General features: G+C 37.8%; 1 protein-coding gene across 4 annotated transcripts in view; it reads left to right on the forward strand.

Moving 5' to 3' along the window:
• Nucleotides 1-1,004: 1,004 nt before the first annotated feature.
• Nucleotides 1,005-21,851, forward strand: part of epha5 (EPH receptor A5) — a 70,448-nt gene continuing 49,601 nt past the window's right edge. The window contains exons 1-3 of one of the 4 annotated variants that reach the window (XM_085166618.1): nt 1,005-1,369; nt 6,222-6,286; nt 14,126-14,846. In XM_085166618.1, the coding sequence (XP_085022744.1) occupies nt 1,270-1,369; nt 6,222-6,286; nt 14,126-14,846 (886 nt within the window). In that variant the 5' untranslated portion in view covers nt 1,005-1,269. The remainder of the gene's footprint in view (nt 1,370-6,221; nt 6,287-14,125; nt 14,847-21,851) is intronic. The other 3 variants (XM_085166616.1, XM_085166617.1, XM_085166615.1) reach the window with 3 other exon arrangements.

The following is a 21,851-nucleotide window of genomic DNA, read 5'->3' on the forward strand; positions in this document are numbered from 1 at the left end:
ATTCAAAAATTATAAACTGATTTTAGGCAGTTTGAGGAATTATAATCTTACAACACAGATTATAAGAAACTAAAACTCAAATACACCAAAGCACATTTAACTGGAAAGCAAGACTATTGTACCGAGATGGCTGATGGTGCACTTTTTTTGTTTGTGTGTTTTTAGTTGGAGCAAATAAACTCAATAAAAATATTATGAAAAACGAAAAAAGTATTTGGAGACTGTTCCAGTTTGTCTTAGTACACTGAATTGACATCAAAAGATAAGATAAAAGATAAACGTAAACTGAAAGCCTTGAATTAAACCTCTTAAGAAGCTATCACAGGACTAGAAGCAGTCACTGGTCTAACACAGGGCTACCACAGAGCGAGACAGACAGTCATTGTCAGCTGTCTGTAGCCTGAAAATGATCTATAAAGTCCACAAACTAAAGTGATTATATGACACACAGGGGCTGGAAATGCTGCCCAGAGGCAATATTTATTGAAAATCCACATCCTGTTCACTACTACTGTACAGAAGATGTTAATACTACTACAATAACTGTATTACCAGTAAATTATCCTACTAAATAAGGATTACTTTTGCTTTTACAGTCTGTTGTTCCCTGACGTAATACACCAGGAACTACTGAAAAATTATAAAGCAAACACTGCTGCAGCAGCAGTCACATAATGCGTCTTTAAACATTCTCTCAGTAGTTAAAATGGCAGTTGTTGCGTTATAAAACATGTTGTCAAAAACTGAATACAAGCACTGATAACCCACATAACTTAAAGCAATGCAGCTGGACTGAAACAACTGTATTTTTTTTTCTTTTTAAAAAACACCTCAAAGTACCTGCGCTCTGTTCTTTACAAATCCACTTTTGTAGCAACTCTCAATCGTGCAGAAACGCAGAGCAGGAGAGGGCAACTTAATACGAACGGTAAGTAATGCTTTTACGGTCAACAGAGGTAATGAGTGAGGGGTAATCGATTATTGGAGAAATGAGTTCAGCGGCAGTGGGGTTCACCTGTGGAGGGTCTGTGATTGGAGAGACTGAGCTTCACTCCGCCTCCCGACGCGCTGCCCGCCTTCCCAAAACCAGAGCGCACTCGGCTCCTCATTGCCTCCTTCTTGCCGCCGCATAACATGATCCCCATCTTTCTGAGCGGACGCATAACGCGACAGATGGTTTCACTACGCTTTCCCCTTCTGTTCTGACCGAAACTGCTGTAGTTTAAGAAAAAAATCTTGTTGCTGGTTTTGGGTTTTTTTGGATGCGCCATGCAATCTCGTTGGTGGAGTTGTGGCATTCGGTTGGTGACATGGACATGGGTTTGGAGCCTGGCATTGCTTGGAGCGTGGTGCATTCCCGCAAACGAAGGTAAACTAAAACAGGAAGGATTTAGGGTTACTGACAGCGCTGTTTGGCGCGCGGTTAGGCTTTAACGGGCGCCGAAAATCGGTTAAAGGTCTGCTCGTACCACAGCTGGTGCCCAGACCATCGGGCTCAGACTCCTTGGCTGGTCTATTCGTTTCTGGAGCTGTTTGACGGCAGAAAGAGGTCGTATATAATATGAATACAAACAGATTATCTTTATGACAGCTGTGTGCCCCGTGTGTGCAATGACTCTGTGTTCCCAAACTGTAAAGGGTCGAATAAAAAAAGACCTTTGGACAGAACATGTCTCTTTCTGATAACCATTCCTCTGAGGACATGGCAGCGCCAACAGACGCACAGTGCGCTGCAAAAATCTCCGTATCACTCTTTAGCATTTTTGTCTTTAGCGTGTAAGGTGCTCACCATAGACTGGACGAAGAATGCAAATTCACATTTTTATTTTTGTATTTATTTATTTTCTCTCTCGGTAGTTACTGTAAAACGACTCTAAAATTAAATTGACCGCTTGGCTTCCCACTTATTAAAATGCTGACGTTTAGGTGTGACAATAACTTAATTTCCCTGAAAACTCATTTAGTTTGGGCTTGCCTTGTTCCTTTATAGGTTTGTTCATGTTTGGTTCTTTCAGCACTTATCATGTCAGATTAATCTGTGACCGCTCATAAATTTCCTCAGTTCCACAGTATATTGCAAAATACCTGCAATATTCTTATCATCTGAACAAATGCACACCTACACTGTCCTACTAAATGTGAAAAGTGGGCAACTGTAAAGTGGCATAAAATAAGGATAAATATTTGACAATAAAGGCCAAAAAAAAAACTGAGTAAGAAGTGTAAAATAGTCTGCCAAATACTGTTCCCACGCCATTGTCTGCATGAGCAGCATTTTAATAGCTCCAGATGAATACCATTGTTTGGAGCTATTAGACAGCATTATCCGGGAAAGAGAGAACATTCATCAAGCAGCATATTCTCCACATGGCAGATTTATTTGGTAAAAGTTTATATTCACCAAAGTTCTCAATATTTGGCCACAGGACACTCAGGGGTCCTGGAGGGTTTAGCAGGGCGTCATTGGCCAGCACATGAAAAGTTCACAAAGATTGTTTAGATTGTATCTTTCTTTCTTTCTTTTTTTATGAATCCAGGAAATCATGATGTTTCATGTTCAGTTTATGAATATATCCTTAATGTGATAAGGTGCACCACTACACTGTTCCATTAAATAATGAAAATATGTATGTGGTTAAAATACACCTAGTACATTTATTCGTCGTTAGTATCAAAACCTGCTGTCAAAATACTTGAATACCCCCCTTTTTTAAGCCAAAGCCTTTTTTAAAGCCAAGCTTCAGGATGCAGTCAATGAAGTGAGTGAAGAGGAAATATAAAAACATGCCAGCATTTGATCTTTCACATCTGGCATATACGCAGACATTTGTTTTTGTCTTCAACTATCAAGTTAAAACCTGTTCATCTCATTCTAATTTGCAGAGAAAAGATATTAAATTTTTACTTAACCAAACACCAGAAATAAAGCTGTTCAACACCCAGCCAGTCAAGAACCATTTACCAGAGGTTAACCATTTAAAACCAACGTTAGATTCATTTGACAGATATTTGCATTGCAAAGGATAATCACCATAGCACTGCATGCATAATTGGAGAGGTGAATGAAGCCCATAATTAAACTAACCTATTCTCTCATTTGACTAATTAATTGTAATTAGGAAAAAAATACAATTAAAGCATTTATTTTTTGCTTGTGTAGATACATTTGAAAAATATTTGGGTATTTTGGCCACTTACCCATCTCAGGTTTTGTTTTGAAAAAGAGGAAGTTCTTATCTGACAGCATGCTACTAACCTCATGTAAATGTTTTGTTTTCACTTATTCGCCAGTCTGACTAAGTACATTTAAATGACTTACTTACTAAATCAGGATGCAATTGTTCAAAAATTAAAATAAATAAAAAGGAAGTTGTGCACACATTACCATGTTGAAAATTCTGTCTCTTGAAACTAATCAGCTCATTTTAAAAAAAAAAAAACTAATGAAATTCAGAGTACATCCCAGAGCCTCACATCTGTTACATTATTACTGTGTTTGATTAATCATGATGTGTGACACGAGGAAGATATGGGGTTTTGGGAGCCTAAACGGATTTTAAAAGCTTTCACTTTACTTTTTGTTGGCTGTGGCATTGATCAAATGGAAATGGTGAATCTGGAGTAATTACACCAAATGGCTTGAAAGAAAGAATATTTGTCTGCCTCTCTCTGTGTGGGAGGGGAAAACAGACCATTAATCCCAGAGAACTCTGAGCTAACACGTAAATTGTCAAAATCAAACATCACAAGGTACACACAGGAAAAAAAGAAAAAAAAATATGAGGGGACTGCATTAATTAAAATTGCACATTTCATATGTGCAGGTAAAAGTAACAGGTAACATATGGTTACACACGAGACCGTTAAAGATAACTTATGTCAAGGAGTAAAACTGCATAGTTTCAGTGTAACTGAAAATAAATGTCCTTTGTCTAACAGCAACAACACGTAACTCGAGGAGAATTTTATCAGTATTTCCAGTGTTAAAAATCCACACATCCTTCAAAGGATTTAAAATATGTATCCTTGAGGTAATGTCACTCAAGACTTTAAATCACTACATTCATTTAGCTGAGATGACTTTTAATAATAAGTGCTGTAGATCATTGTCATAGCCGAGCTCTAACTTGTTAGGTGGTTTAATCCTTAGAGAGAACAAGAGAGGGAAAGAGGTAACATATCCCTTATGATCTAGTTCAGTATCACTTATCTCTTCTTTATGGCCTAATTAGTTGTCTAATCGCCTCCTAAGGACATCTTTTATTATTCTCTGTAGAACAGTGAAGACAGTAAGACAGGAGGTGTGTCTGCGTCTGTGTGTTTGTGTGGTGCTCGGGGTTGCAGAACGTCTGTGTCTGAGATATTGAGCAACGCTGCATACACCAGTACACCTTGTGATGCAGATTATTTATGGATGCCTATCATTTTGTTTACATTAGGGCAGGGTTCATGTGTAGTTTGGTTGTTTTATGACAGCACATGTAACTGTAAATGTTACACTCAAAAGCTGGTCAGGAAGTCACCAATGTTTCTGAAATTGTGTTTTTGGATAGTTGGCTGATTTTTCTTTTACATACATTAATGGTTGGTTTGTGTAAATGTTACATGTGAAAACCTGTTTAGGTGGCTTTAAAGAACAGCAGAAGTTTTACCTTATCCAAGATTTTTAGGAGGTTAAGTCTTAAAGATTTGTTTTTACCAACCTGGCTAAGCTGTGATGGGTTAAAGAAAAATGTCTCCTAATGCATAGTGTGTCCACCAGTCCCCTGCTGGACTCAAATGCAATTTCTGTTTTTCACTTCTGTGTCATATCCAGTCCTATTTTTTGTTGCTCATCATCAGATTTCATGTTTACAACATAGATGCAAAAACATTTCTCATGAAGTTAAACATGTGACAGAGCTTATCCAAAATAGAATAAAGGCTTCAATTTAGACATGAACTACTTAGTCATAAAAACAGGTAGAGAGACGCGGCAAGGAGAAGTATCCCCTTTGTCTGCTGTTGTAGGTAGATACAGATAATGTTTGCTTCAGTTAGCAATATTTTCTGTCTATCTCTTAATCTGCTTCAAGTATAAAAGCTTGTCTATGGGTCACTTGGTTGGACTTTTCTTTTATTGTTTGAGTACACATTGTATCAAACAAAGAACAAGCCAGATGTTATCGTAGAGGAGATAAAGAAAACTGAACTCCGCTTTAACAGAATATGAGCACAGTTTATGACAGCATATGGTGTTGTAAACTGTGTCACATCATTAATATACTACGTGTTAACCTGCTTTGTTCTCACCCAGTCATGTGGCCACAATGATTTAGTCAGATTCTGCACCTGGGTGTTAACATCTGCCTATCTCAGCCACATCCAGTATGTTTATAATGAGAGCTTAGGTTCAGTAAACATCTAATATTTTCCAGATGTTGACATGTGCTTTTGTTGAGATAAAACTAACAAGCCACTAAAGAGAATATTGTGTAGTGCCTCCAAATATATCAAAAAACTGAGATGACAATTGCCTTCACGAGAGGCTCTTTTGTCAAGACCTGTTGTGCATTTGATGCAGAAGAAGCATGTGGAGGCACACACGCAACTCGCGAGATCACGCTGTTACCAGTCTTGCACAAGAGTTGATGGAAACACACTTTAAGGATTTGAAGTGATCAAGTAATTGCACTTGACAGCTTTCAGCCGGGAAGCTGAGCAGGGAGGTTTTCTCTTTTTTAATGGATTAGTTTGAGTTTGAGTTGTGTTGCAGACACCGAATTGTGCTTACAAAGTTGTGTGGGAGTTTTTGGTTAGCATGATCCCACATTCTCATTCACACACACATTCTAATTCAATAAATTTTACATGTGGAATTATTTTTGACAAATGAATGTGGATAGAAATCCTTTGACTTGGGCAAATATTTGCTCTGATGAATGAATCTGTAATAAGTATAATGTCTGGTTTCTATTTTCTTAAGCATTTCTTTGTGACTAATGTGTCATCAGTTCTTAGCACATCCATTTGAGTCTATTCACCAATCAGGCTTTGTGATGCAGCAAGCCCTGGCCTTCATTAGCTGAATATGTGTAAATCATTTTATCTTGGTGACTTGGTATAATAAGGGAGGGGTAAAAAAAGTGAGGATTTACATTTCTTCTTCCTTTTACATTTCTAATGAATCAGCTTGTTGCTCATCTTTACTAACAATTCTTTGTATTCTCAACCTTCAACAGTAAACCTGCTGGATTCCCGCTCTGTGATGGGAGACCTGGGATGGGTGGCCTACCCTAAGAATGGGGTGAGTATACCTCTTTCTAAGATGTATCGAAAAGGTGTTGTTTTGTAAAAGTGTGGGTGAGATTAGACAAATACTAAATCTCCATTTTTACAGATGCTGCAGTAAGTTGATAGCAATTATGATGTTTTTGATTCATGATTAGTGATCTTTTTTTTTCTTACCCATTAGGAAAGTAAACTCATTTGTGTGTAAATCAAAAGACACTTATAATTATAGTTTACACTGAAGCATACTATAAGTTATTCTTTTGTTTTATCAAGGTGAAAGATCATTTTATTTCCAAGAACTTTCAGTTCATTATCAGGGTAAATTGAATTCATGAATAATATATCGAAAGTCACCATGGAATATTTTATTCTCAAGCCAGGAATTGAATTTCCATTTCCAAGTATTCCCAAGGTGAAGGCTAATTAGAGAATGACTTACTAGACTTACTAAATTGTTATTTCATGGTATTATATAGTGTATTTTAATGAGGAAAAATGGTGCTTTAAAAATGATTAATGTCTTTTCGATTTTCAATACTACCTTAGAACATCAGACATTATGCTACCACTGAGTTTGCCATACTTCCGTGAAAAATGGAAGTGTGGAACATCTGGGGGTTTACAGTGCCGTGGCTTATTTAAACAGAAATGTTTTGTGCATCGATTTGATCCACATTAAAAATCTCCTGTCTAGTGGCAAATCTTCTCTGAAAAGATGCAGCTATACACACCGTACCAATACTGCTGACCATAGCATTTTCTTAGCTTTGAGTATTCAAATCACAGCCCACTCTGTGGCGGTATGTAGATGGGAAAGATAGTGCTGACAAAAGCAGCCGTATGTGCAATCATATTAATGAAGATTTCATTATGGCGTGCAAGTTTTTAATAGTACAGCTGCATAAATAACTACATTTAGGGGAGATGGAGAGAGGAAATAAAGGACTTCATTAGACAATCCAAGGATCCCTTAACAATGTCTTAATTAGTTGTTATGTTTATATTCAGCTGCTTTTTAAGACAACTTGTTTTGGGGGGTTGTCTAACAAAGACACACCAAACATGTCTTTATTTCCCAGTTGGCCATTATAACGTGTTCATTGTTGGTACAACAGCACACTATTTGCAGTCTTGGACATTTTTTCACACAAGCACACACTTTCACACTTCAAATTTTGGCTAAATAAGAACTTAAAAAGGCACGAAAGTTATTTATTTAATTATTTTTTAAGTCTCATGTTCCAGATGGCTTGTTTTATTCCTGGTTTTCTCCTCTTCCCTTCATCCCCATCATTGCCTTTACTTCCATTCTTCCATGTCCCTGAACATGTGCAAGACTCCTCATCTCCAATTTCTTCTTATTCTTGTCCTCTACTTGCCTTTGACTCTTACTCTCTTCTCTTTGCTTCCTTTGGCTTTGTTTTTTTTTTTTTTTATAAAGATTTGACAGTTTTTTAAACTTGAATTTAAACAAAAAGGATTAAAATAAGAGCTTTAAATGTGTCTTAAAATGTGATGGATGACCTTGAAAAACTTGGACAGAGTTCAGAGAATGCAGTAACACTAAACACAGCATAATTACTGTAACAGATAAATGTCTTGAAGTAGGAGAGTGAAACACTCTAGTGATTTACATGGTAGCTTGAAATTGGATACTTGGAGTGGAAAATCATGAATACTGTGTTATAAAATCCTGTTTCTAAAAGCTGGTTTGTGTTTACGATGAGTTCCTTGAACTTTGTTGTTTAGAGTTGTTGTTTCTTCGCTTCTTTATCCACATCTTTTCTCTATACACAAGCTCAACATTAACCGAAGTTTAAAAAGACCTCTGGAAGTTGCTGTTTCTAATTTGGAAGTCTGAGTGGAAAAAAATCACCAGGCCTCGCTGGCTGGTACCCAGAATTATTTTTGTTTATTGAGACTTGGATCTTTATTCTGGCAATGTGGAAAGAGAAGTAGGGAGAACTGGATATATAGAATGATAAAATGGGATTTTTCCAGATGAAGATATGCATGAGAAGCATGACAAACCAGTATTTCTTTGATCTCGAGAACAGAATGCTTTCATTTTAAACTATTTTTGATAGAGGAGAAGGTTCCCAAAATAAGGACAACAGCAATTGGAAATCTAAAAGGTAAAACATAGTAGCTTTATTTTCATTGGGATGTAATCATATGGCGGATGATAAGGCAATTATTGAACTTGTTGTGGTGTTGTGTGTTCATGTGAATGGGGGAAAGACCAAAACAGCTTTTTAAAACAGGCTGTAAACATGCTACTTTTTTCAGCTTATTTTACCCTAAGTTCTATTAGGATTGACTTGAGGCCAAGCCTCATCTGGCCAGTGAAGAAACTGCAGTACTTGGTTTCATTTTTCAGCACCAGAGACTGACAATTGTTTGCACATGAAAAGACGGAGCAAGAAATGCTCCGTCTTTTCATGTAATTGAGGCTAAACATGGAGGAGTTTTGATTCAACAACATTTGAACTTTTTTTCAATGTTGATATCAACTGTATATCTCCCTATTGCCAGTGGAGGAGCATTTACTGATAGTTTGGATATGACTTTTATGTTTAATTAATTATGTTTAGATGTTTAGGGTCATATAATAAATTCTAGTTATGTGCTCTACATAAAAAAAGACCACCATGTACAGTGCTGTTCAAATATCTCGGGCCACCAATTCTTTATGTTTTGCTAGGAAAATGGGGAGTGTGTGCAGGGTTTTATTGAAATGTGCAAACATACATGCATTATATATAATGCAAAAGCAGAGTTTGTACAATTCTAATGAGCTGGAAAGTCAATATTTAGTATGACCACCTTTATTCTTCAATACAGCCTCAGGCAAGTTCCCTTGTAATTTCTTTAAGTAGTCTGCAAGAATAGTTCTTCTTGGTTCTTGAAGAACATTTTAAAAGTCCTCTCATGCTTTCCAGATACTATTGATATTTCTTTGTTTATAATTACACACAATTTTGACAAGATCCCCAGAAATGCAGCCTCAAACTATGACAGAGCTTCCACCATGTTAGACACTCACTGTTGTACCTCTCTTCTGACCTCTTCCTTTGTAATTTAGCATTCTTCAACCTTTTCTCCCTGTTTCCCTTCCTTAAGAGTGGCTTCTCTACAGCCACCCCTGGAAGGGCCTTGTTCCATATTTCTTAAGGACTTTCAAATACTGTTCATCTGCTGTTGTCTCCTCTAGTTCTTGTTTTACTGTTACTATTTTATGCCTGTCAGACTGTGTTATTGTTGACATTTTTCATAGCTTTAACTAAATAAATTAGAAATTTGTGTGTTTTTGCAACAGGGTGCTTGTAAGAAAGTGCCTAAAGGTAGAATTTAAAGTAAATTCTTTGCTAAATTATCTGTTATGTGTGGACAAAACACTGGTCTATTCCTCCAGATAGGGACCTTTTTTGCCTGAGTGATTCATTGGTGAGATTTAAGTGGCTAAAAAAAACAACAACAACAACAAAAATCTCTGACAGTGGTCAAATACAAGAACTGGACTGAAAATGTGTGAAAAGGTATCCATTTTCCAAAGAAAAACTTTCAGAAAGCCCTGAGAACAATTGCTCAAGATCACTTTAAAAAAAATTACAAGAACCTCAGACTCCTTGGAAGCAAAATATAAAGGCAGGAGGGGTGGTTTCAGACTTTTGAATAGGACTGTAACTTTGGTAGATAATAATTAGAGAAACTGGCCAAGATATTTGTGGTATCCTCGACATAATTAACTGCTATTTAAGTATATTTATTACACCCAAAATTACTGATACCTTTTATAATTGGCTTGTTATAGTGACAAAATACTTCATTTGTTTATGTGTTTTGCAGTCTTATGAAATTATAAACAGCTTCAGCACTCTGAACTCTGAAGTTCATGATTCAGAACTTTTCAGTTTCTAACAACACGCTGTACAATTAATCTTTTATGTTTAACTGCTCACTGATTAGGTAATCAGTGAGTCATTCAACTCTACCATACAGTTTCATTTATGAGGTGAAATTTAAAAAAAGCAAAACCAGACTAAATTGATGTAATCACTGATTCCCTTGGCTGAACAGCCAGTTCGAGAGCTCTTTTTCATCAGCTGTATCCACTGATTCACTGTGCTCAATTGACCAAAGATAAAGACAGGCTAACGCCAAAAGTACCGAACAGACTTCAAGAACTGTGGCTGAGCACAGATGCTAAATGATATCCCAATGACAGCTTACAGCAGCCTTGTTTTGTGCAGCAGATTATATACTATTTAGCTGATTTTCTTTCCAGTTACAGTAGAAAGATGAAAGGAAGACAAGGTGAGTTAGAATGAAAAGAAAGCGGACAAGTTGAAGTGAATGGGGAAGCCAAATAAGTGTTGCAGTGTTGCAAGAAAGACAAAGTAGTTTGAAAAAATTAGAGAGGTTAGCTGAAATCAGGGAAATTTTGGAAGATGAGAAGTAAGGGGCTACAAGTGGAAAAGGTGATGTGGAAAAAGGAGGAAGAAGGCAACCTGCATTCACTTTGTTAGACTTTAAGATTGTATAATTAAAGTAAGAATAAAGGACACAAAGGGAAAACGATGATCGACGTGGGTGAAAAAAAATAAATCAGGCGAATGAGAAAGGAGACTATAGATGGAAAGAGGTGGTGTGTGTGTGCGTGCGTGTGTGTGTGTGTGTGTGTGTGTGTGTGGTTGGGTGGGGAGTAGTGGCACTGGTAGTGTTAAGAAGCAAAAAGGCCAGTTCTATTACAGTGTCATGATGGTCAGCAGTAATGGGTGATAATAATAAGTTGGTTACAGCGTTGTAGACTTACAGCCAGAAAGGCACTCAGCACAACCACAGGGGGTCTTCAGACTAGATGTGACACACAAAAATACACATATAATAGTCCAAAAAACCCTAAAACTAAACACACACACTAATGAGGAGCTAGAAGGATGCCTATAGGGGAGTTGTTGTTTTTTTAGTTTGGAGCAAAGTGGAGATGAAATGACACACAAATGAAAGAGATCTTAATCTCTTTAGACTGAGTGTTGGGACCATTTGCACTCCTACAGGAATAGCAGCTTTTCCAAATTGGCAAAAAAAAAAAAATCCAAGTCATGCAGATAGTTGTGCTTTAGTGTGACAAAGTAATGACATATATGTGCTTCTCAAAACCCTGCTGCTTGACAAAATATATTGTTGTTAGCTTTACTCAAAGCTTTGTGAAAATAGATTGAAAACCAATGTAACATAAAGTTGTCCTGATTGATGTAATTGGTCACAGTTGTTTCTGAGGTACTAGGATATTGTCTAAGTCTTCTGAAAAACATTGCCTGGTAAATCCACTAGTTAGGTGGGGATAGAAAATCATTCCCCTTTGACATCATGAAGAGGCAGTCTGCACACAAAGTTAGGTTTATGCACTGAATCGAGAGGTTATTTCTGGAGTGATTGGGAAGGAAAAAGTAAAGTTGAAATAGATCTAGCATTAGGTGAGTTTATTGTGTGATTAACTTTTAGACTGACTGTTTCTACATTGCCTCACATTACGAATGTGGTTCTGCAACTGCAACCTTACTGCTGTGCTGTTCTGTGCACAGATCAAAGTGTGTTCCTCCAGTAGGTGCAACTAAAAAGTCTTAGAGCAGTCTGTTTCTACATCAGCGGCATTTTCTGGAAAGCCAAAGCATGAACCTTGGTAACATTTTGTTACTCATTTTAGTGGCTGTTTGCTTGTAAATGTTATGCTAAATAATTGTTTGATTATTCACTTTAAAGTGTTAGCTCAAGTATCATATCCTGTTTACATTAGTAATTAAACTCTATAAATACAGTTGAGCTACAAAGTGGGAGGACTTCCAATTGCAACAATGGCAACACCACTTCCAAGCACACATGCCGAACCAATTTGTTTAAGGCAGAGTGAGAGGAGGTCGTCTGTTCAACTCCCCGCTGGGATACCAATAATGACGCTGTGTGGCTCTGTGTGTGTGTATGTGTTAAGCTGTGTAAATCTCAGAGCAGGCTTGTGGATCTGTGCGATCTAACAAGTAAGAGGCTTAATGTCTGTACTGGGACTGACTGGGCTGAGGTCTGGTGGAGATGGGGACTGGCACACAATTAAAAACAGATATCTTTGAATAGTTTGCACTCCATATATGTGAAGACCCTAATTAGCATATTACACCCAAACCACCAATCAAGACCTAGGTCTAAGCCTAACTCAGGATCAAAGTTTAAATCCTCAAACAGCGTTTTAATAAATCGCATAAGATGATTCACTTTCCAACAATTTCAGGAAGCCTAAAAGTGAAATTGCTTGTTACAAAGATAAAGGTGCAAGACTATTAACACACTGCATTGCACACAATATCTATAAATACTTAAATGTCTGCATCCATTAGCAAATGATTCTGAAACTGAATAATTACAATCAGAAAACAAAAGAGACAAAACAAAAGAGACACACTTAATCAGGGAAGGTGTAAAAAAAAAAAAAAGACAGCTGGAGAACAAGGCAGGGAGAAGAGAGCGAAAAGATAAAGACAGAGGGTTGTATACAATGGATCAGCAAGGATTGATTAATATGGGCTATTAAGCCATAACACCAGATCATAGTCTGGTCCCTCTGGCCATATTACAGTGACATGATGAAGCGCCTATATTAGTCATGAGAGAGGGCTAGTGATGCAGATAATAGGCATCTCCCACGAGACCTGCAGAGGGAATTAATGCTGCTGTCTGACACACGCACACATGCATGGATGCATATGCTCACACACACTTGAATGCTGACAAGGTAATTTGCATATATGCACATGCAGAAATAGATTCACACAGGCACACACATTCTCCTTTAGAGATATGGTGCTACAGATGAACACACAGGTGCAGGTTAAATCCTCTTTTTTTTTTTGCTGACAAGCGCGCCACCCCTCATTCATGGTAAATGCACATGTACCCTCTAACACGATCTCATTCCTTTCTCTCTATTGCAGTAGGAGGAAATGAGGTGGAAGTGATGCGGATTATTTTGCTATCTATACCTTGACACACACACACACTAACATGCATGCACACACACACAAACACACCGTTAAAATTTCCACACCAGCGTTAATCCTTTCAGAAAAGCATTGCTGTTGCTCATTCTTAAAGCATTACCATGGTGTCAGATTCTCTGTATAAGTATAATTTCACATTTTTAAACAATACAGACAACATACTAGAATTTACTGTTTACTTCTTTGTTATATGTAGAATTATAAGCATGCTTAATTAGACAAGTTTGTCCTAGTAGACTGAAAATGTTATGATGTAATACTGTAAGTGTGTTACAAAGGATGACTTATGGTTTTGAAAAAAAAGTATTTTATACTTTATACATTTTGGTAATATTGTACTGTATGTTACACTCTTACATTTTTTGAATAGGATGGTACATTATTAATATTAATATTAATTTTAAGTTTAAGACTAAACTCTGTAGTTGGGCTGACTGTTGGTAACTGTTAATGGATTAATTTAAAAAATCAGAATGCTAAAAACTACCGATATAAATTTGAGTTTTAAAATACGATTATCCCCACACCTATTAAATTGATGTTGTGACTCTTTGGAGGTTCAATCAGTGACCATAGTAAAGTAATATTCACACATTGATGCATTAGCTACTAAATATTCTTGTATATAACAAATTTAAAGCCATTTCATCAAAACATTTTTCTGTACTTTAAGCACGTTGTAAAATTGACTTTAGTGATGTTTTTAATGCAGGATGTGCATGGGGGAATATTAAGCATTTAATCATTTGAAATGAACAAGGTCTTTCCACTAATATTTTTTTTTTCTTTTTCTTTTTCAGTGGGAGGAGATTGGGGAAGTAGACGAGAACTATGCTCCCATACACACCTACCAAGTATGCCGTGTGATGGAGCAAAACCAGAACAACTGGCTGCACACCAACTGGATCCTGACTGAGGGTGCCCAGCGGGTATTTATTGAGCTCAAGTTCACCCTGAGAGACTGCAACAGCCTGCCAGGGGGTGTTGGAACCTGCAAGGAGACTTTTAATATGTATTACTATGAAACCGATGGGGACGAAGAAGAGATGGAGGAAGGAGAGATGAGAGATGGTACCGGGATGACAGAAGAGGAAGACAGGGCAATGAAGGAGAGCAGGTACATCAAAATTGATACCATAGCAGCTGATGAGAGCTTCACTGAGCTGGACCTTGGGGATCGTGTGATGAAGCTTAACACTGAAGTCCGCGATTTAGGTCCTCTGACCCGGAAAGGCTTCTACTTGGCATTTCAGGATTTAGGGGCCTGCATTGCTTTAGTCTCAGTGAGGGTTTTCTACAAACGCTGCCCATTCTTGGTGAAGAGCTTGGCTGAGTTCCCTGACACAATCCCAGGCTCAGAAGCCTCACAGCTGGTAGAGGTAGTGGGCCGCTGTGTCAATAACTCCCTGCCTTTATACGAGCCTCCCAGGATGCATTGCAGCACAGAGGGAGAGTGGCTGGTGCCCATTGGGAAGTGTGTTTGCCAGCCGGGATTTGAGGAAATCAACGGATCTTGTCAAGGTGAGAGGGTAAAGTTTGTTGTGAAATTGAGCTAATAAGATTATTTTGAAGAAATCAGCAGCTTTTAAGATGATCGATTGAAGTTAAAGATCCAGTTTTTTAATCTGTCTAGTCGTCACATTGTTTTGTTACCTTTTTAGGGCAGTGGGTGCACATACATGTTTGTTTGTTTTGGTTGCTGTCTTCATCCTGTGTGTGTTTTCATATCCATGCACATGTTTATTTTTAGTATAGTGTGCTTGAGTGTGTGCATGGATCTGTTTATTCTTTTAGTAAGAGTGCTTCTTACGCTGTTGCTGCGTGAGTCTGTGAGTGTTTCTTTCTAGCTTAGTGGAGGGTATTCCCCTGTGGCCTGCAGCACTTTGCTGCTCTCATACTGTTCTGCTCCAGCTCGTGCCCAAACATTCCCACCACTGACCTTAACTGCTATTTCCATGGGCACCTAGGGTCTATGTATTTTTCTCTCCTTTCAACCTCTTCAGTCTTCCCCTACGCTGCCTTTAAATTAGTCAGTTATTTGCACGTTAAACTCCACTTATGCAACTGAGAGTAGCTCTGAACGGCATGGTGGACTTTAAGAAGAAATTTCAGAGAACAGTCGTTACAATGGCACAACACTATGTGATACAGTAAAGTGAAATGTGTGATTTGGTCACTCTTTGTGCTTTTTATTTTCACACAGTCTTCTCCCGAGTAAGTACCAGTCTCTAGTGATTAAATACATGATTTGTTTGTGAGCTACTAATGTGGAAGTTTCTGATTTAGATATGTGCATGTGGAAACTGGGTTGAATGTTAAAGGAGGGTGATTGGCAGATGACAATATGTGAAAGAGGTCTAATAGTAGTTTTTTTTTTCTTTCAGAACCAAAAGAGAACTAAGCTTTGATTAGTTCTCAATAATCAAATGGTAAAAAAGTGAACCATCTCTCCAGTAGCTCTACAGTAGCATCACTTTGTCAGATATGAAATATCTTTGGGGAGTTCATTAGGAAATAGCTGTCAGTAGGCCACTGGCCTGCCTGAAGTCATTCTCCCACAGACTGTAGCCAGACTACTGTTACGGTTACAGGCTGAGAAGGCAAAAAAAAGAGTTCCAGAACAGCATTTTTGTGATCATGAATATTAAGAACCAATTACTGTCTCAGTATTATTAAAATAAAAGGATCATCTTTGAAGCTATACTGCTGTGCACTACTGCATGAATACTGACTGGAATGCACATGCAAAAGATAAAAGAATGGCTCTACAGTACTGTGATTACCACTCATTAGCTTGCCACCTAATTATACACAGCTAATTATGCTTTACAGACTTCTGCCATTTGATAACTTTTGATTTGACCACTTGTGTCAGCTGAAGCCTGGAGAATATTGAAAATTACTGTACACTGTAAGTACAGCAGTTTTGCTGAAAAATGACGCAGACTTTTTGTGACTTCTTATCCCTCGTTAACATATTTTACATGTTTTGATGCTTGACTCAAGGACTTAAATTTTTTAACACCTACTTGCACATTTACTTCTGTTTTAGTTGTTGGTCACGCTAACGCTTATAGTTTATTAAACAGACTGCAGCTGTGTTTTTGCATGCTAACAATGCTGCTGTTGGCATTCAAGTCGGTTCTAAAAACTTGATGGATTGTTAAATAATGATGTGAAGACTTGACTCAGGATCTGCTGAGTGGTGTAGTCTTGATTCCTTAGTACTGTCTATGCGCAAATATTAGCATGCTAACATGCTAAACTAAGAAAGAAACATTATAAGCTTTGGGCTAAACGGGCCCTCACCAAACATGAGCTTGTACTTTTTTTGTCTTGTGAGGTCTCTGGTACGAGGCCTGGCTACAAAGGGTTTGTCATCAAAGTGCTTTGCTGCACCTTATGCTGGAGGGAAGCTCCCAAACTTCTGTAGCCTTGTGCACTTTCTCTACATGCTATGCATATTCACATTCATCATTCTGCAAGTAAAACAAAATGCAAAACAAAGGAAAACTTTTTTGATGACTTTTTTAAAGTAACAGGACAGTGACATCATTACAGAGTATTAAAATACAAAAAAATAAAATAAAAAAATCTGTGAATTCCAAAAGGTTTCCACCCAAATTGGCTTGGCAAGCATATAACTGCAAAGGGATTTGCAAATGCATGAAGCTTGCCTGGACAGCACAAAAGATTAAGACTGTACTTCTGTGGTGTAGACTGAGCTATAAAGAGAAAAGTCAAAAAGCGGCACTCCCTTTGTGCGCTTTTGTAAAGGGTTGTGAGGTGTTATTTTGATGTCACTGTAATAAAATCTGACCCTGCCTTGTCTTGCAGCTAACTGTCTCCACGGGCTCTTTCTTTCTGCCTTCTTGTGCCAGAACAAAGTTACAGGGTTTACCTGGTTTTCATGCAGTCTTTCCAAGCTTCAAGGAGTGTTCTGAATTCTTGGAAGATGAAGTTGTGTGATATGCAAATTTTTGCCATTAGTTAAACCTTCTGGAATAAAAACAAATCTCGGGAGCTTGCAGTAATATAATTTATCTCTTTTTTTTTTTCGTAAATTGTAGTCCATATTTACAGCAAGCTGAAGTGAAGTGAGTAGAAAAGATTCCTCACTATTAATTAGGCTACAGGGGGATGTTTTTCGTCTTTACAGTTTTGTATACAGATGAAACTGTTAGAGTGACACTCTTTGAAAATGTCTACAGAGAGAAACATGGCAGGGTTTCCTCAGTAGCAGGTTTGTAACCATATGTGTTCTCTGCCTTAGTAAACACTTTTTCATGTGTATTTCAGTCAGTCACATTGGAGTGCGAAGTGTTGATTTCTGTTTTTCAGACACTGAAAGAATTCCTGGACTCCATACTGCTAGAAGTCATATTTGGTGTCTTTTTATGGAAAGCACAGGAGTAGTTTCTAGCTCCTGTTAAGAAATTGTTGTCCTACCGATCTGTTGAGCTGGATTTTTAGAACCTTTATTTTAATTGTATGCTCTTTCAGTGGATATGTGCTATTAAAAACGAATAGCACTTTTTAAAGAGAGATGCCTCATTGGTAAAAACTACATTTTATGTGTAGACAGTGAATCAATGGGTTGAAGGTCAGAGGACACTACAGTGAGTGAGAAAATGTGTAAACCCTGGCTGTATTGGCAGTGTGTGTGCTGCTTAGTAGAGCATGATTTAATGTTGCCTTTGTGAATGTAGGACAAAACTCATTATGGACTGCTCTTCATCCTCCTTTTTGTCTTTATCTTTCTCGCCTCTCTTGCTTTATCTCATTCACACGTCCATTTTTTTTCTCTCCTTTGGTGTGTGTCTTTCTCTGTACCTTGGTTTGTCCATTACCCAGTCATTTTGCTCTTGCATTTCTTACCCCCTTCATATGTCTGCTTCTTTTTTCTTCTTTGACTGCCTATCATTCATTGTTTCTCCATCCTACTTTTTTCTTTTTCTTTTTCAGTTTCTGCTATCCAGTGCATTTGCACTCTCCTGCTCTTGCAGCTGTCTTTGACTCTTCCCTCACTTTTTTCCTCAATTTAAAAGATCTGCCTCTTTCACTATCAACACATCACACAACTGTCTTTACTCTACGTCTGGGAGATACATGCACACAGCACCCACACATATACTTTTCTCTCAAAAGTTCATCTCTATTTGTGGAAATAGCTCAGTCACCAAACAATCGTAGCATGTAAAGGACAATCTGAGCTCTTAGGGATTTATGAAAATGGTGCATCATCCCTGTGGAGCAGCAACTGTGTGGCCATGCACTGCTGGATTTGTTGCAGTTTATTTATTGTTCCATTCTGCTACAGTCCTACTTTGTGGCACGTTTGACAGCATACTTAATAGCATTAAATTATGCATCATCATGCATCATAAAATCCGTTTTTTTTGTTTTGCTTCTGAACAAAAAAATGAAAAAATACATATACATACATATATATATATATATATATATATATATATATATACACTCTATAAATAAATGCCTTGTAAAAGAACAAATTTTGTCAGATACTCATACATATGGTATATCATAATATATATGAATGTACATTCAGCCTTTTTTGCTGCTATCCTGCAGCTTTGTAAGCCTAATAGGACTGAAGGGAGGAGGGCAGTACATCCATGGGTAGATGGTTTGATGGATAGACAGAGTGATGAGAAGAGTACAGAGAGAAGTGAAGGCAAAACAAGGGGACACAAGATAAATTGGAGATTTCTCACCACAGGGTGTGAGGGCATCGAGACAAAGAGATGGATGAGTGTTGTTCCAGGGGTGATGGGGATAGAGAATGGATAACTGTGGATAGAAATGGCAGATGGATGAAGAGAGAGAAAAGAAGGAAGAGGGTGTAGACTGACTTAGTCTTTGAAATGAGGCCTGTTTGATTGAATACTAGAGAGAATAGAAAGAAACACTGGAAGAATGCTTGAATTAAGGGTTAACTAAATAAGAGCTAAATAGAAAGGCAAATATATTAGCTTTGTCAGGACATGTCACACAAATCGGGTTAATAAAATTAACATTTTCCTTTTTTACATCAACTCAGCCCTCAGATGGGTTAAGAATAAACCCAATTTATATTTAAATGATTTAGTCTACAAAATGTCAGAAAACAAAAATGACAAAAAAGTTACACAACCTTAGAGTCTGTGGTCTTGTTTACAAAAGATACTATTTTATATGAGAGAAACCATACAAAAAAGAGGAGGCATTAAATTCTCACATTTGAGCCGGTTGGCTATTGGAATATACAATGTAGGGAAATATTTTTAATGTGCATTAACAATGTTTAACATTGAAAACGTTACATAAACAAATGTTTAAATTGGTGCATTAATGGCCTTGTTTCAGGCAGTCTTGCTGCATTACCATATTGAAATGGCAATGGAAACTGAATTTATTTTTCAGAACAAGTCCCAAGAAAGTTTGACATCATCAGAACAGTTTGAGAAGCCTCCACGCAAAACCACTATCAGAGCAAAGGCCTGCAGAGGCTAATTGGACGGCCTTTAAAGGCACACTCAACCTAAATATGTAGATATGTTAGCATAACTTATTGATCTGTCAGTCTTATATAAGATGATCAAAAGTCCAGTGACCAATATGGTGGACACTAGGGGTGCAACAATACTCGTATCGATATTGAACCGTTCGATACAGTGCTTTCGGTTCGGTACGCATATGTATCGAACAATACAAATTTTTAAATTTATTTTATCAACTTTCCTTCTGTCGATGCTGTCTGTGTTGAGCGCTCAGTGGATCTGTGCTTGACAGTGCAGCCTAGGCGGAGTAGTCGAACGCAGATTCATTGAGCGCAGGGCAAGCTAGCGAGACAGAAGTTAAGCTCGTTGCAACATGGCAAATTGAACCTCCCCCACCCTCATTCAGATCTGGCGTTTGGAACTATTTTGGTTTTCATGTGACGTATGACCCTGAAGGTAAGCGCGTCATGGACAAAAGTAAAACAGTATGTTGGATGTGCCACGCAATGCTCAATTACATGGGTGGGAACTAGTGTGTTAGCGCAGTTAGCTCGTTAACGTGTTGGCCGTCCAGCCCCACGCACGGGGCAATCCGTGGTAGCTCGCTAACGGAGATTTGCCGTGTTGTGGCGTTAACGTCATTTCAACAAGATTAACGCTGACAGCACTAGTGGGAACACAACGAATATGACTGCACATTTACACCGACATCTATGCGCATTGAAATAAAAAAATTCTGTGCTTAAATAATGAATTGTAGAATAAAATGTGCATTTGTAAATTCATTTTTGAATTCCAATTTAATAAACTGATTTTTAAAATGCTTTTTAAGTCTTCATTTCAAAAAACATTTTCGAATTGCACTTTAATAAACTGCATTTCAAAAATCTTTTTCGAATTGCACTTTAATAAACTTCATTTCAAAAATCTTTTTCGAATTGCACTTTAATAAACTGCATTTCAAAAATCTTTTTTGAATTGCACTTTAATAAACTGCATTTCAAAAACCTTTTTCGAATTGCACTTTATTAAACTGCATTTCAAAAACCTTTTTCGAATTGCACGTTAATAAACTGCATTTCAAAATCCATTTCCCTTTCCTGTTCGCTCAGGGATTAACATGTGGATTAGCAGTTGGATTAGCAGTTGGATTAACAACTTCATTTTAAAAATCCTGCTGCTATTCAAATTAGCCACACTGTGGGATGTAAGGAGCTCTCTGATTGGTTGGTCAGACACAGGCTGTCTGCCAGCCTGGATGTTTCTAGCGCATAGCTTCGCCCTGCTAAGAAGCGTGTGTGCTTGTACAAAGGCCGTTCAGCCTCGGGATTTACACTCGGCTCGACACGGATATATGAAGAATGAAGGGACCCTGCAGCGAAACGGAGAGCCCAGCCTCTGACTAAGTGCCTGTTTTCGCAGTCTGACCACCTGTGAAGGTAACGTGCTAACATGGCTAACGCTAGCATCACCACATGTAGCCCCGTTATTTTAAGGTCATCTTAGCTTATGAAAGTTTGACATCGCAGCTGTACGAGCTAGCTGTTTTGTAAGCTGCTGTGCTCTTCACAAATAAAGCTGGAAGCAGCTCAGACTATTAGAACCAGCACTGAGGCCTGTTACATTTATACAGTGTTAGAGCAATGGCTGCAGCCTACAGCCTTTAAACTAGCGATTAAAATGCTGACAGTAAACTCGTCAGTCCAGATGTTACCACATTACTTTGTGATACTTGTGAGTTAAAACAACTGAGCCAGGCTGATTAAAATAACAACTGTCAGTTCTCTCATTCCTTATATCAAGACTGGAGATCACACTACTGATTTCAGCTCATTTAATATGTGAGTGCACAGATTCATTCTCAATTGGACAGAAATGATGATCAAAGGTTGTGTATATATGACAAATTCATCAAATCCCAGCCTCTAACACAGTGTGCTGAATCTTAGCTTTGAATCTCCAGTATTTTCTCATCAGTGCAATATAAGCATTCACTGAACCTACAGTATCTACACCTGTGTGGTAA

Source organism: Neolamprologus multifasciatus, chromosome 7, assembly GCF_963576455.1.
Source record: "Neolamprologus multifasciatus chromosome 7, fNeoMul1.2, whole genome shotgun sequence".
Lineage (NCBI taxonomy): Eukaryota > Metazoa > Chordata > Actinopteri > Cichliformes > Cichlidae > Neolamprologus > Neolamprologus multifasciatus.